Raw genomic sequence first — 15,021 nt, forward strand, 5'->3', positions numbered from 1 at the left:
CTCAGTGCCAGTCTCTCCACAAGTACAGGGGACCTCCCTGAGCTTGGCGACCCAGCAGTAAGTGCTCCTTCCTGGGCTTGGAGGTTAGGGAACGTGCCTGGGGTGGCTCTTCTGCAGTGCATAAATTAGAGGGAAAGTGGTAGACAGGCTGGCCTGTGTGGTTATCAGCACAGAATAACCTGATGTGACTGGCGCCCCTAAATCTTTCATCGAGTGTGACTTGTCCCTACTCTTCTCTGGACCCTCACCATCAATCAAGGGCGACACCAGGGCACAAATGGCTTGCGTTAACTTTTCCAGAAATAAAACAGCCATTTTCCTCTAAATCAATGGGGAGAAAGTGCACCCCCGACCGTTCTTTGGGAACTGATTAAGTTATTAAGCAGAGTTAAAGTGGACCTTGTGCTAGCCTTGTGCTAAGCAAAGGGAAAAGTATAAATCTAAATAGGCTGTCTGCCAGTAAAATAGAGGCCATGTTTAGCGCTGTGCCCATTAAGCACACTTGTAAAAGATGTATTATTTTTCATTGCATGTTATTGGAAAGTCATGTACATTACAAATTGCTTATAGCAGGTGAATTACTGTTCCTGGTAAGGAAGCTTGAAGGTTGTCTCAGCTTGATTACACCATTTCGGTAGAGCTTTATGTTAAATGTACATACTGTATACGTATTGGTGGTTATAGTCAAGGAAATTCTGTATTTTACAAGGCACAGTGCAACAATAGTATCTCCACTGCAATATTACGTGGTACAGTGCAACAAAAACAGAAGTGTAACGTCATAAACAATATCGTTGGTGCAGTCTACCTATGAGACAGTGCTACAACAGGAATGTAGATAACGACTGTCCAGAAATGGCAGGCGATGTGAGGGAGGTAGAGCCAGGTTACACAGCCCTTTCACACTCCGACAGTATCTTTGAATGAATAATGGCCTTTTGCCTAATGGTAAGGTGTCTTACATTTGACACCAGAGGTGAGCCCACAAATTGATTGACGCATTTCCCCCGGAAATCTTTTACAGTCCTTAAATGTCTACCTTGGATTGTAGTTGTTCTTTTTATTTGATGTGTTTCTATTGTGTCTACTGTACTGTATACTGGATGTTCTGTGCCTTTCTATCAGATTCTCAGCTTGTACAGTTGGAAAATCAGAGAAATGCAATAAATGCCTGACATGTTTGTACAACTAATACGGGGGCGGGGGGGGGGGGGGGAGTAGACTATTGATTTTGTAGTATTACGAGGTACTCTCAAGCACACACACACACACTTGCACAAACAAACAGTCCAGGTCACATGTAGATGTGCTTGGGAGAAACATCCTCTACATTATACTGTCTGTACTTGTATTGGAAAACGTATTGTTTACAATGACTGCTTAATTCTCACATTCCTAATAGGGCATGGCACATCACATTCTCTGCTTGCTCTGAGTACTCCTTGTAAGTTCCACATAAGGCCAATGTAGAGAGCAATGAAAAGCAAAGCAGTTGGGGGAAAAAAGGCCACGCTCTCAGCCGTTTCAAAGCAATTAAGGGCATTTGAATCAATACCTTGAAAATTCGGATTTCACATTTAATGACACCTCGGGGCAGAGCTGTTTTTCGGGCTGTGACAGGAACATCGATAATAATGACCTATCACCGGCCCCTCTTTCCCAGAGTTTCCCAGGCGTCACTGTAAAGGGTTCCATGCCCCCGCCAAGCCAAGCTGGTACGAGACCAATAAATTCCTTAAAAGAAGTGACTGATTGGACAGACTCTGACATTATATTTCCTCTGTGGATCTTCTTCTCTCTGACTAGGGAGAGCATCAACAAGATGCCACAGTGAAGCGGGTGGGAAAAGATGGGGTTATTATTGGCCTCTGAGAAATATGAGGAGATGGGAGCCAAGGGAGCTGAAAAGTCAGAGACAAGCTCCATTACAGTCTTGGAAACTTGCCCTGTCCTTGTGCCTTTGAAGACACCGGCTCGTCACTCGGATTCAGGCAGAGGAAGTGTGAGCAATGTACGGGGCTACTGATTGGCTAGCGAGCGGAACTCACTCCATAATGATTTCAGCGTGTCCTTGCAAAATCGGAACCGCGAGTTATTTGCGGAAATTGGACATGTTCACATTTGCAATTAAGTTGAAAAGACAAAGTGAATCGATCCATTCAGTCCCCAAACTGGTTCATGGTAAACTGCCCAGAAGGGGCGTTTTTCAACGGGATGATTTTTGAACAATGAATCGATGAAAAAATATCAGAAATATCCTGTCTTTACTTCTATTTCTTATTTTTACCCACAATTAAGTACTCTCTACTGTACTCTCAACCATAGTGGTGCTCGCTTAACCTCCTCCTACTTGCACCCTACCCTGTTGTTCCAAACAGTGGAGGCCCCCTAAAAGGTCACAGCGTACACTGTTAGTTCACCATCAGTGAGACCTCCGTTGACAATACATTGTTGATGCGATGCTATTAAACAGCAGCAGGAGCTGCCTTCACGGCTGGTTAGCTGCTGTTGATGTGAACCGCCGACAAGCCTCCTCTGTCATTGATTGTGGCCGTCTCCTGGTCAAACGGCACTTGGTATTCTTTCTGCCTCACACATGGGCTAGGCAGACCAGATCCCTTTGTTTGTAGTGGCGGAGAATGTGAGACATCGCCTCATGTGAGCCATCAGGTGGAGGTCAAGTATTTTAGCCTTTGCTGGTCTCCAGTCGATGCGATTTGAGATCAGGAAGGTTAATTAGCTTTCTGGATTTTTTTATGTGGATAATCAAGAAATTTGCTTTTGAAATACATTAGGCTGTTTCACTGACTGTAATTATCATCCATTGTTGTCCTTGTATTGTTGTTGGGAAGAGGGAGCTCTGGGAGGATTACATTTGCTCCGGTTATGTTTGTCACACGAACAGACTCATTTGTCACATTGCAATGCACGTTGGAGCTGGCAAGAAATCTTCAAATCACACATGCGTTGTTAGCATTGTAGCATATGGACTCATCTGTCTTCTCAACCATGTGGTCATTGTTTGAATTTGTTCTTTTTCTGAATTTAGCTTGTGTTAATATTGAACAGCAGCCAGCTGCCCTACGCAAGACAAGTTTATGAATGTCGGATAGGGTTGTCCTTTACATTTCTCTAGTTGAGAGTAGGCTTAGCACAAAGTATGTCACAGTCCCTAAGTAGAGTATCTCTCTATCTGCCTTCGTTTGATTGATCTGAATGCTCAGATGCATACTTCAATTTGTCAGCAACAAAAGGATGCGTCAGGTCATTTGAGGGAAGATATGTTTTTGAAATATTTTGCACATCAAACAAATACAGTACCCTCCCTTCCGAATTATGGGGTCAGATGCAATTTGCGTTTATGCTGTGCCTCATAACATCAAGACCGGCCCCTGCTGCTCTCTGCAAGCAAAAAAATAAAATAAAAAATATCTTTACAGCTCATTTGATCTTCCATCAAAAACCGTCTAAAAATAAAGTTGCATCTGTAGTCAGACAATCTTCAAGCTGCAGTCTGCAGACATCCCAACCCAGATTGGCGTTTACGTGTTTGACATCAGCCTTCATTCCCATATCTCTGGATGAGGCACCGTGCTAATTGTCTCATTTGGATGGTCTCTAGCACCAGACACTTGGCAAGCCATGTGGTTGTAGCTGTGCTCTTCTCTGCGTCTGAAGCAGAAATGAAAACAACATGTCACTGGCACAGACAGAAATACAAAACAGAGCCAACGAGGCAAAGCATCCCATGTGTAATTTACATATTAGCATATTAGCATTCAGTCAGTGAGCACCAAGGCAGCCAGGTTCTTCCAGCTGCAGAATAGTGAGAATGAGGGATTCTGCTTCCAACCCAGACTGTGGTTTGGCCTAATTAGAATTCCTTGTTGTGTGAGATGTCCTCCTTCTTTCTCTTTTTCTGAGGTCAGACGTTTATGATTAATTAAGAAAAGAACGAGCACGTGAATGCGTATGGAGCTAGAAAGTGGTTGTAAACTATGTAGGTTCCTATTGACTCTTGACTAACTACTTATTGAGCTGACACTTGACCTTAGCTCGCTGAGATAAAACTGTCTCGATTGAGCTTAGCTCTTAGAGGGTTTGACCTATATATGTCACACACACACATACAGTAAGACAGCTTCATAGAGTGATGATTACCAAGTATTTAAAACTGTCACACGGTGACTAAGCCTCATGTCACTCGCCGGCAGGTCCTGGGGTGGTGTTTCCTGTCTGCCACAGGAAGAAGAAACATGTTTGGCTAAGATGTCGTTGAGGACTCCACCACACTGCCTCTCCTACACTGTGTGCCCCCCCGGATGTGTGTCCCCGATGGTGCCATGATCCTGTTATAACCGTGGGTGAGGATTCATCGCCTCTTTCAATCAAGTTGTTTATCGCAATACAAGCAAGCGTTGTTTAGTGTCCATGGGGTCCCAGTGATAGCCTCAAGCTGGATCCTGTAAAACAAGCTTGCTGTTACTGAATGACAGCAGATAAAAATGCATTCTTTATTGTTTGTTTGTTTTCTATGTACCTCAAACCAAATCCAGCTCATCTCCACGTGAGACAAAAGACATGCATTCATCCCTTTAATCACTGGAAGACCCATGCGGTTTCAATTCTTTAACAAATGGGTATGAAATGATGGGTGCTAAATGTGACTGAACTCAGCATAATTCTCTAACCGCACTTGCCACTGAAGCATAAAAAACTGCTTAAAACTCTTTTTGACCCAATTCTTTATCAGTATTGGAAGGCTTTTACTGTCTATGTCTTATGGAGGATTCATATGCATTCACACTAGGAAAATTAAGTCCTGGCCTGACAGCATGGTACGCAAACGGACGGTTTACACAACGAATTGACACGCACAGAATGGAAACGAGATATGAACAGAAATGTAGAATTAAATTATCACTATTATTAAACTGCTTAAATCATTCCTTTAAATTCCTCCTCCGATGCTTTTTTTTCTGTAGGTAATGACGAGGCATAAGACCAATCCTGGAGATGCCGAAGAGAAGAGACATTCTTGCCGTCGTGTTGATAGTGTTACCGTGGACTCTGCTCATCACCGTCTGGCACCAAAGCGCGATCGCGCCGCTGCTCGCCATCCGAAAGGGTAAACCAATACTCATCTTGATCGTTTTATGTCCTCCATAATATGCTTTAAGCCTAATGAGATATTGAAGTCTGAACACTTGGTCATCGTAAATCATTCGCTCCTAGAAGCACTTGAACGTAATCACTGATTCATCATGTAATGATTTTATAAACTAGTAATTATTATCTTTCTGAAATATCCATTGCAAAAAGGACTAGAACCTAGTTACCAGTCAGAAAGGTTTCATTAGAATCAGTTCACAGTTAGTCTTATTCAATATAAAAGTCTTATTCCGTTCTTCAGTTTTTGTTCAGATTAGCTATTGAGCTATAGTGGTTTCTCAAATCCAATGGAGATGAGATGAATTTCTGAAGTCCTTTAGTCAACATCTAAATGAACTTCTTATCCTATATGGGTACCAGGCTCGTTTAATTCAATGACCCGTATATGTGTGAGTGATTTTGTGTGTGCGTGCGTGTGTGTGAACGTGAGTGAGGTATTTATCCACATACTGTACACAAGCTTTAGTCATTATCTTCAGACTCAATGTTACTCCCAAGAGACCACAGCGTGAAATGTCAGGCATGCTACACACTGAACAAAACCAAATTAGGGGGACAGTAAATCAATACAGTTTCTTCTTCATCCTTACCTCCCAACATCAGGGTGAAGGATGACATACTAAGAAAGCAAGTTCACACAAACCATTTCCAGGACCGATTTTTGTTTTGTCTTAAAAGAAGCAAGTGGTTTTTGGCTCTTAAGAGACTCTCTGGCAGCCATCTCTGAACATCTGGCCATTGTAAGACTGGGTTAATCTGTGTGGTACAGAAATATCCCCTTTATGTGTGAGGAGCAAATGGCTCACGAGCTGAGCAGCCATAAAGATCGCTATTAGCTGCGACACAATGACTGAGGGAATTTACAATCTTAACGATCAGTTAACTATATTCTATCTGTCATGAAAGACCACGGGCATCACCTTATCATCTCTATACTGGAGCAAACTCCCTTTCTTGTCCACCTGGTTGTTTTGCGGCTGGCTCAGTAGGTAAACAGCAGGGTCAGCCCCTCAGGGGGGGTCTCCGAGCCTGTCTTGTAGATGTGACTGTCCTCTCACGCTGCCTGCTTTTGCTTTTTGCAGCCTGTCATCACCTAGTAAAAGAGATCTTTATCATACCAGAGAGGCTTGCAGTCCATCGACACCGACTCGCAGGTACACGGGGTCTCTTGGTTCCGCGTCACTTGAAAGGATCCACTGGGCAGCCCCGGGGCGTGCTAATGCCTTACATGTGTTCCTCTCTCCCGCCCTGCAGATGACAGAGCCGAGGGGAGGAAGGAGGGCGGACAGGCCTCCGACTCCAAGGAGTACTGCTCCTCGGACAAGGACATTGTGGAGGTGGTGAGGACCGAGTATGTATACACGCGGCCCCCGCCCTGGTCCGATGTGCTGCCCACCATCCACATCATCACCCCCACCTACAGCCGGGCCGTCCAGAAGGCGGAGCTCACCCGGCTGGCCAACACCTTCCTCCATGTCCCCAACCTGCACTGGATCCTGGTGGAGGACTCCCAGAGGCGGACGCCCCTAGTCACCCGGCTCCTCCGGGACACGGGGCTCAACTACACCCACCTCAACGTGGAGACCCCCAGGAACTATAAGCTGAGGGGGGACACCAGAGATCCGCGAATCCCCCGGGGAACCATGCAGAGGAACCTGGCGTTGCGCTGGCTCCGGGAGACCTTCAATGCCAACAGCAGCCAAGCTGGCATTGTGTACTTTGCAGACGACGACAACACCTACAGCCTGGAGCTGTTTGAGGAGGTCAGTGAAAGTTCAAGGGTCACAGTGGCCTCACGTGGCTGAACATTAGCAGTGAAAGCTCGTTTTTAATCACACAACTTAAATCTATTTTCATCACATTGGGTAACATCTGGCTGTGACTAATTGAGTTGACCTACCAGTGTGTAGTGTCCACCTGGCAGTGCCAAAGCCTCACATGACGCACTATGGCGAGACAATAGAAGGGGAGGGGGGCAGCAATGCAGATGATCCAATGTGCATGTCAAGGCTTTTTTGACATCCAAACGAATCAGCCCCTCAAGATGGCTACTTCAAGGGCTTCTTTAGCGCATCTGCAGAATTCAAGCTTTTTCGTTCTCCAACCTTTTCGTGTCCTCAACCAGCCCTATTCTCTGCTGCCACTAGTTAGCACGAAAGAAAGCGAATCAAAAATTATTCAATATGATGTTAAAATAAACAAATCGTTGAAGTATATTTCCCTCTGATGATCCAACTTAACCCTTGTGTTGTTTTGGGGGTCAAAAATGACCCGTCACTATGTTTATCAGCAGAGAAAACCACTAAATGTTTACATTTTTTCCTGAAAATTAATGACTTTTCCTAGAATGACTCCAACATTAGAAAAAGTGAAACATTGTCTTTGTTCACATTTCCATGAAAGCTGTACACCGTGAGGGTACAAAGATGGTCTTAGGGGTCATTTTTGACCCGGCATTTATAAAACCATTATACACGCCCAACATTTTTAATGAGACACACATATACACACACACACACATACAATAAGATAATAACATTATTTGTGCTAATGATTGAACTACAGCTAAAGCTAACTAAGCTAAAACTTCCGTGTGCAGGTGCAGCATCTCCTCTCCCTACATAACTCACAGACAAAATGCAACAATTTCAGACCAACTAAACCAAATTTCAGACTAAATAAACATTTCTTCAAAGCATTGTTTACTAATGGGGAATGCAGTCAGAGGCTACAAAGGTCCTGCAAATGACAGTACCCCCAGTATTCTTTGCTGAAGCCATGACTGCACATTTCAGTGCCCAACAGGATTAGGGTCTCAGCTCTCAGATCTACAGGTTGTAGATCTGATATTTTCAGATGTCCAGAAGGAACAAGAGTACAATTAATTAGAATAGGAGGTATCTGAAGAAGAACACGGGGAATAATACAACCCAGAGTATGAAGCAATAATACACCTGTACTTTCTAAAGAAAAAACAGTTATGACAGGTCTGCTGTAATAAAAACGATAGCTGTCCACTGATTAAATGCTGTCTTTCTGCAATGTGAAGAGGTAAAACCCGCATATTCACAAATATTGTGATGAAGTACAGGTTGTATCTTCATGCAAAAAAGATTTGGAGTTTAAAATTCAATTAAGCTGCTTTATTTTAGGGGTTTGGTGAAGGTGGGTCATTTTTGACCCTTAGGACAAGGGGAGTGTATAGAATGTTAAGAAAACACGAGGGTTAAATATGTTTATTATAATAATAATAACACAAGCTTTTATAGGTTGAGATGCCTGGACTTGTAAGTAATGCCTAAATGTTGATGCCTTTCACCAGCAGATATTTGTGGGACACAGAATTCTGTAAATGGACACAGTAGAAGGCAGGGGTTTCAGATTATCAACAGCCTCAGGTCTTGTCAGTATGAGAGAGGTTGTGGTAAATGGGTTTCACTCTGTATTGACGAGCCTGTCATTACTTTTCCCTGGGAATCAGGCGAAGTGCACTTTGCCAGGAGCCCTCCATCACCTCCCCCAGCGGGGTCTGTTTATGGCTCAGAGTAACAACCCTGTGGGGCTGACCTGTCTCTTAGTTGACGGATAGATAAACCCCCCAGAGTCAGTCATGGCTTTGGTACTTCAAATACTTTCCGGCTGACCGTGCAGTATCAGCCACACTCATCGACCTACTTCCAGGTAGATGTCACAACTATGGACACAAGGCTACGCTAGGATACCGTGCAGCCTGTAGCATTCTGCTTCAGGTAGCTTTGTAATCCGATTCAATGGTGCATTAACCTTGATATACTGTACAAGTTTTGCACTTTGCTCACCTTGAAAAGCTTATCTGCCCTATGGCCTATCTGCCATTCATTGTCACATCCTCAGTAGCAATCGCTTAACGAAAGGTTAAACACACAAAGCCTTGATTAAATATGACATTACCGGCCGCCTTTTAATGATTATGGGTGAAATCGCAACAAGGTAATGTTCCTCCATAGTTCCACCACAGTAATGTTCCTATGGAGGCAACTCAGACTTAACCAAACCATGGGGAAACGCAGTGTGTCGTAGAGACATGGTCAGAGTCCGCTGTAAATTGTGGAAATTAGAAATGTTATGCCATAAAATGCATAAAATATGCATCTCCCACAGTTGAACTACATCCCTGTAAAGGGGTTGAATTAATTATTAAGCTTTCATCAAAAATGTTAATGTGCCTTTTCAAAAGCGCAAAATAATTTTGCAGTTGCAGCATCTACCTATTTTTAACCTGTCTTCTTGATTCTCTCACTCGCACCAGGGACTCAATGAGTCAAACTCCCTCAAGTTACACATGTAAAGAAAACATTTATTCATAGAGAGATTGCATTAGCTTAGTTGACTACATAAATCACTGATGTTAATGTGATGGCGATTCATCTTGATACTGCTTCCCGTCTCTGTAAATTATATTAAACTCATCTTTATGATCTTGGTAAAAAGCCAAACACTGTATCGCATTTGTTAAAGAAGGGAGGACCAAGCTCTGCGATACACTCTTTTAGGAACCAACTGAAAAATAGATCTCGGGCAGACACCCTCAGACTAATACTGTAATTGGTGAGTTCAGGATAACTGCATTCTTTAAAATATGAAAATAATTCTTCAAATTATTCATTGAGGCTGGCCTGGTATCTTTTAATCTCTCCATACACATTACCACAACAGCTCACAACATCTCTAGGGTGAATGTAATGTCAAAATCATCATTCCTAGGGGACAAGTAAATGCATTCAGACTCACACAGTTTCTAGTATTGCACAGTACAAGACTTATTAAAATGTTAATTTTGATGTCAAATTTGAAAAGGGAGACAGTTAGGTTCGGATTTCAGAATTTGGGAGTCAAGTTTGGGGGCCAGACTTTGGCACAGCTGTGTGTACCGAGTGTGGGTCCAAGTGGGTCCAAGTCAAGGTAATGATATCCTATTTCTGACTTTTATCTAGACACATAAATTGATTTATGAATGTGGACGTCAGCCTTCTCCTGCTAGAGTTTGGGGTATGCTAGCTGCCTTTGTTGTGCTCTGACTTCAGAAACACAAGCTTCTTTCTCAGCAACCCCTCTCACTCCCTTTCCGGTAAATAGAGTAGGAAATAGTTTATAGACACACGGACGACGGGTAATTCAGCCCAAACACTTCCAATACGAAGAAAATTGGTTGGCGGTCCCTTTTTCATTTTCATCTGCTTAACTGCAAACCGAGGGAGGAAGTGGTTTATCTTAGATCCCTCACGCTGTCAGCCCTCGAAACGTTCGTTTTCACATTTCAGTACTAGAGAAAAGACACTTGGGCGGTCTGATTCATTCACGAGAAAGTAAACATTCTAGCACAGGCAAGATGGTCAGTTGGTGGGATCATTTTAAGCAGAGGAGAGGTAGTATAGAGAGTCAGGAAGGGGTTGAGGGGATAGAGGAAGAATATCACAACTCGGAAAGGGTGATTTAAAAGATGCAAGGAGCTCACACTCTCTCACACACACACACACACATACGTAACTGCATGCATGCACTCACATTCACACACACACACACACTTCCTTTCCTCCCAGTGCTCGTTAAGTGGGACTACCCTGCCAGATCTTATCGGGGTGGCTGGCGGAGTCACGGCCTCCAAGACATAAACGCATTTCCAAAACCGAGGCTTCCCACAAACCCCCGGCCCCCACTCCATGCTGTTCATACACTCTTCCTATCTGATCCCTTCAGCTGATGGCAGTCCATCAGATTCTGCCACCGCACAGGGACACAGACACACCAGGCTAATCCCACATCCTTCATAATCTAACACACACACACCCAGACACCACCAATCTCCCGGCACGCACGTTTCATTTCCCACAAACACTTCCACAGTCGATACTGCGGTGCCATTATTCCTGCAGCACCACATGCGTTTAAATGATCCGGCCAGTTCTCTTTCTCTTCCTCCTCCTCCCCATCCTCATTAGAAAACTTTCCTTTTATGATCCGGGCGTCTCCAACCTCTACCAGTAGCGCATAAACAGAGAAGTCGACAATGAGCAGGCTGCTACAGGAGCTTTTGATGCTGGAAGATTAAAGGACAAAGTGGGGGAGTTCTCGGAGCAAAAGAAAGGGCTTTACCTCTCAAGCATCTCCTCAGCAGCCCGGCTCCTCAGACTCTCAGTGTAATGGCCCCAGCTCCTCCAGGCCCCTCTCGGGCTCTGTCCACATTTACACTACTTAAGGCAGAGAGCAAGTGTGTTGAAGGTGCCTGTCACACACATTTCTTCCCCCACACATACTGGAATGTAGCTCACCGTTGACTATTTTGTTTTGGTGTTATAGGTGTAAAAAAAAAAAGCGTCTTCACATCCGAAGCAAAAAGAAATTGCACTATACATGATGCCAAGTGTCTCTATTTGTGAACGAATTATCAGAAACATTTGAGAGATGTAGTGTGGGAGGTTTTTGAAACCTAAACCTCTGGGTAAAATAAGACAGTCTCTTATGTCAAAGAGACAGTTCGAGATGTAGGTTTCAAATGAGCAGGCGTGTTTGCTAGGTTTGACGTCAAACCCGTGTCCGACTTTTGTGATCTGTAGATGAGGTCCACCAGAAAGGTCTCCGTGTGGCCCGTGGCATTCGTGGGCGGGCTACGCTACGAGTCGCCCAAGGTCAACGCAGCAGGAAAGGTGTACGGCTGGAAGACGGTGTTCGACCCCCATCGACCATTTGCCATCGACATGGCGGGCTTCGCCATCAACCTGCGCCTCATCCTCTTCAAACCCCAGGCCTACTTTAAACTGCGGGGGGTCAAGGGGGGCTACCAGGAGAGCAGTCTACTCCGAGAGCTGGTCACTCTCAATGACCTGGAGCCTAAAGCAGCTAATTGCACTAAGGTAAGGACATGCAAGAGGACATGTGGATTGCTTTCCAGAGTTTATTTCATGTTTTTTATATAATCCCCCTATTCCATCTCTGGCATAAAAAAAGCGAAGAAATAAATACTCACCTTATAGGCATTGACTATGCGCCATCCCCCTTGTGGAAGCCGAGTAATCAATATTCTGACAGTTCTAACTTTCTACTTTCCTGAACTAGTGCTGGAAATGTTTTACTGCATCTATTAGGTAACTGGCCCTGTCCACATCTTATCACACACAACCCACACAGACACACTGTACAGTAAAACACTTCAAGGTGGGTTGTGCTTTTACCACTGCCCACTCCACCTCCGGCATGTTTCCTTCTGCCCGTGGTCTGAGCGGCTCAGGTTCTCCCTGGGCAAAGGAAAGTCAGCCAAGTCAGGCTTAGCTCCCCACCACCACTCTCTCTCTCTTTTTCTCTCTCTTTCTCTCTCTTACACACACACTCAGGCTCTCTGTCTCTCGCTCACAGACAGACAGGCTCTCACATGCTTATACACATATTCCACCACCTTCAGACACACAAACTCTTACTCTCACAAAGACACACCCTTCCACACATGGTGTCTACGAGTGAGTACTCTCATACTCACTTTGGCACACATTGGACTTAGACATAAGGGGAATATTGAGCTGATTATCATTTTTGGTCCAGCACAGCATTTTTAGGAGGAACAGATACAAATATGGGATTGGGCAAAGGGGTTGGGGGGACAGCCAACTGAGGGCTGGGGTAGTACAGAGTTCAGTGGTGGAAACGGAATTAGGAGGAAATGGGAAGGACAGAAGGGGATGTGATCTTCCTCTTTTAGGATGGAAATGTTCTTTATAGATGTCTTCAGACAAAAGTGTGGCTATTAACCCTTTACACCTGGGTGAAGTGGGAGTGAGATTGTGGCGCATCTCAAACACACGCCATGCATTATTCATGGCTGTGGCGGTGGAGATGAAAGGCGCTGATGCCCCAATAAGCAGTAGTTGATGAAAATGAGCTTCACACACTTCTGATAGTGGCATACTCCCTGTATATTCCCTATGTTAAGCATGTGTCTGGTGTTCATAGCTCAATCATTCCACGCCAAAGACTTGATCATCACCCGGTAATGTCCCCAAAATAACTAGGCTTTTCTACTTTCCCAAATAACAGTACGAGCCTGAAACAGCTCTTTCATTGTTCATTTAGATTCTTATCGATTGGGTAGACCATTCCAAATCCATTTGTGTTGCATTGGTGAGGTCCTTGACACCTCCCAGAAGGTTTAACTAACTGGAATAAAAACAATTGAGAGTGAGCAAAGCCTTCAATTGCAGTCTAGCAAAAATGTCCTATTGCTCTTTGGTACAATGTACTTTCTGTTCTATTCTTGTTGCTATATACGGAAGTGAATATTGTGAAGTAGAGTGTATGCTGCCCACACAGAAGGGAAGAGTGGAGGAGGGAAGAAGTCTGCATTATACCAACTGTGCTAGCGTGTGTGTGGGTGTGCATGTGTGTGAGGTCTGTCTTTTCACATATATATTTTTCTTTTTCTGCAGATACTCGTTTGGCACACCAGGACAGAAAAACCTGTCCTTGTTAATGAGGGGAAAAAAGGATTCACAGACCCTAACGTGGAGATTTGACAGTCTCCTCAGAAAAGGGTAAGTAGGAATGGAGCACCCCCAAAGGTTTAATCAGCTTTAATCATTATTTTTTATTTTTTTATTTCATATTTTGAATCTAAATGTGTTAATTTCGCTTCCTAAAACCCACTAGAGGACACTATTTAAAAGGATATTTTTATAGATTTTTTCTGGGGGAACATGCCCCCAGACCCCCCTAGTTTTGCTGGGTCACAGGAAAAATAATAGCTTTCATCTAGGGGCTTAGCCCCCCCAAAAGTGGGAACCTAGAATCGCCCCTGGTAAGAAAAAAAATGACGATGATCTAAGTATTTTGTTCGGGTCAGGTGTTTCTGGCTTACATCATCCTCTTGTTTGGAAAATAACTTGTATCTTGTTGTTTTAAGGAGCTTTCATTATTTAATCATATAATTTAATAATTATCAATACATTGTATGAGCTTAGAATGTTGTTCAATAAGCCTTCACGTATTCAATGCAAAAGGTCCATAACCGTTAAGGTTGAGAACGCTCATCAAGCCTAATATGTACTTAATACAATGTGTGCAGTTTACTCAGCATGGCTCTGTCCTCTTTTCCAGGTGGTTGGCTTTGGATTCTGAGAGAGGAAGACAGACACTCTTCCTCAGAGCAAAACAATATTAATGTCTTAATCATGAAAAGAAAAAGCGAAATACTTTTACTATTGGAATTAAAGCAGTTATAATGTATCATATTAAAGCACAGAATATCTCAAGATGGCAATATTCATCAGGTTTAAGTGTTGCAGACACCAACACAAAACAGATATGGAAGGAGGGAGCGACGGCAGATGGGACACTTGTCAGTGGTGTGCAGGCATGAGAGACAGCACAATGTTAAAAGGAATGGTGAATGCCAATGGAACTCGTTACACTGTAACCGCTTGAAAAGACGGAAGAGAATGATTCTTGTTCAATGTGGATCTGCGTTCTGCACATACTAGATGAGGTCAGGAATCCTCGCCTCGAAAGGCTCAGAAGACTTCAGCAAGAACGCTGACCCCCCCCCCCCCCCCCCCCCCCCCAACACCCCCCTTGCCCCCCCCCTCCCCGACCTCCAACTTGAACTGAAAATCTTAACACGACCGTCCAGTTCTTTTGTGCAAACAAAATAGGAGAATCTGAACAATGGATTTTACCTTGATTTTAACGCTGGTTCAAAAGGGAAGGAATATTCTTTTTTTTGTATAACAATTTTCTTTTTTTTCTTTTCTTTTATTCCATTGTTTTGGGTGTTTACCTGCATTTTCTTTCTAGTTAAAAACTACTGACTACTTGCCTCCATTTTCA

At 43.8% G+C, this 15,021-nt stretch overlaps 1 protein-coding gene across 1 annotated transcript in view; it reads left to right on the plus strand.

Annotated features, from left to right (window-relative positions):
• The window catches only part of b3gat1a (beta-1,3-glucuronyltransferase 1 (glucuronosyltransferase P) a), a 49,960-nt gene extending 35,248 nt beyond the window's left edge, over positions 1-14,712 (plus strand). The window contains exons 3-8 of the mRNA XM_047035900.1: positions 4,215-4,364; positions 4,986-5,128; positions 6,427-6,935; positions 11,766-12,062; positions 13,626-13,730; positions 14,293-14,712. Coding sequence (XP_046891856.1) covers positions 5,017-5,128; positions 6,427-6,935; positions 11,766-12,062; positions 13,626-13,712 — 1,005 coding nt within the window. The 5' untranslated portion in view covers positions 4,215-4,364; positions 4,986-5,016 and the 3' untranslated portion in view covers positions 13,713-13,730; positions 14,293-14,712. The remainder of the gene's footprint in view (positions 1-4,214; positions 4,365-4,985; positions 5,129-6,426; positions 6,936-11,765; positions 12,063-13,625; positions 13,731-14,292) is intronic.
• The last annotated feature ends 309 nt before the right edge of the window (positions 14,713-15,021 follow it).

This window comes from Hypomesus transpacificus, chromosome 15, assembly GCF_021917145.1.
Source record: "Hypomesus transpacificus isolate Combined female chromosome 15, fHypTra1, whole genome shotgun sequence".
Taxonomy (NCBI): Eukaryota; Metazoa; Chordata; class Actinopteri; order Osmeriformes; family Osmeridae; genus Hypomesus; species Hypomesus transpacificus.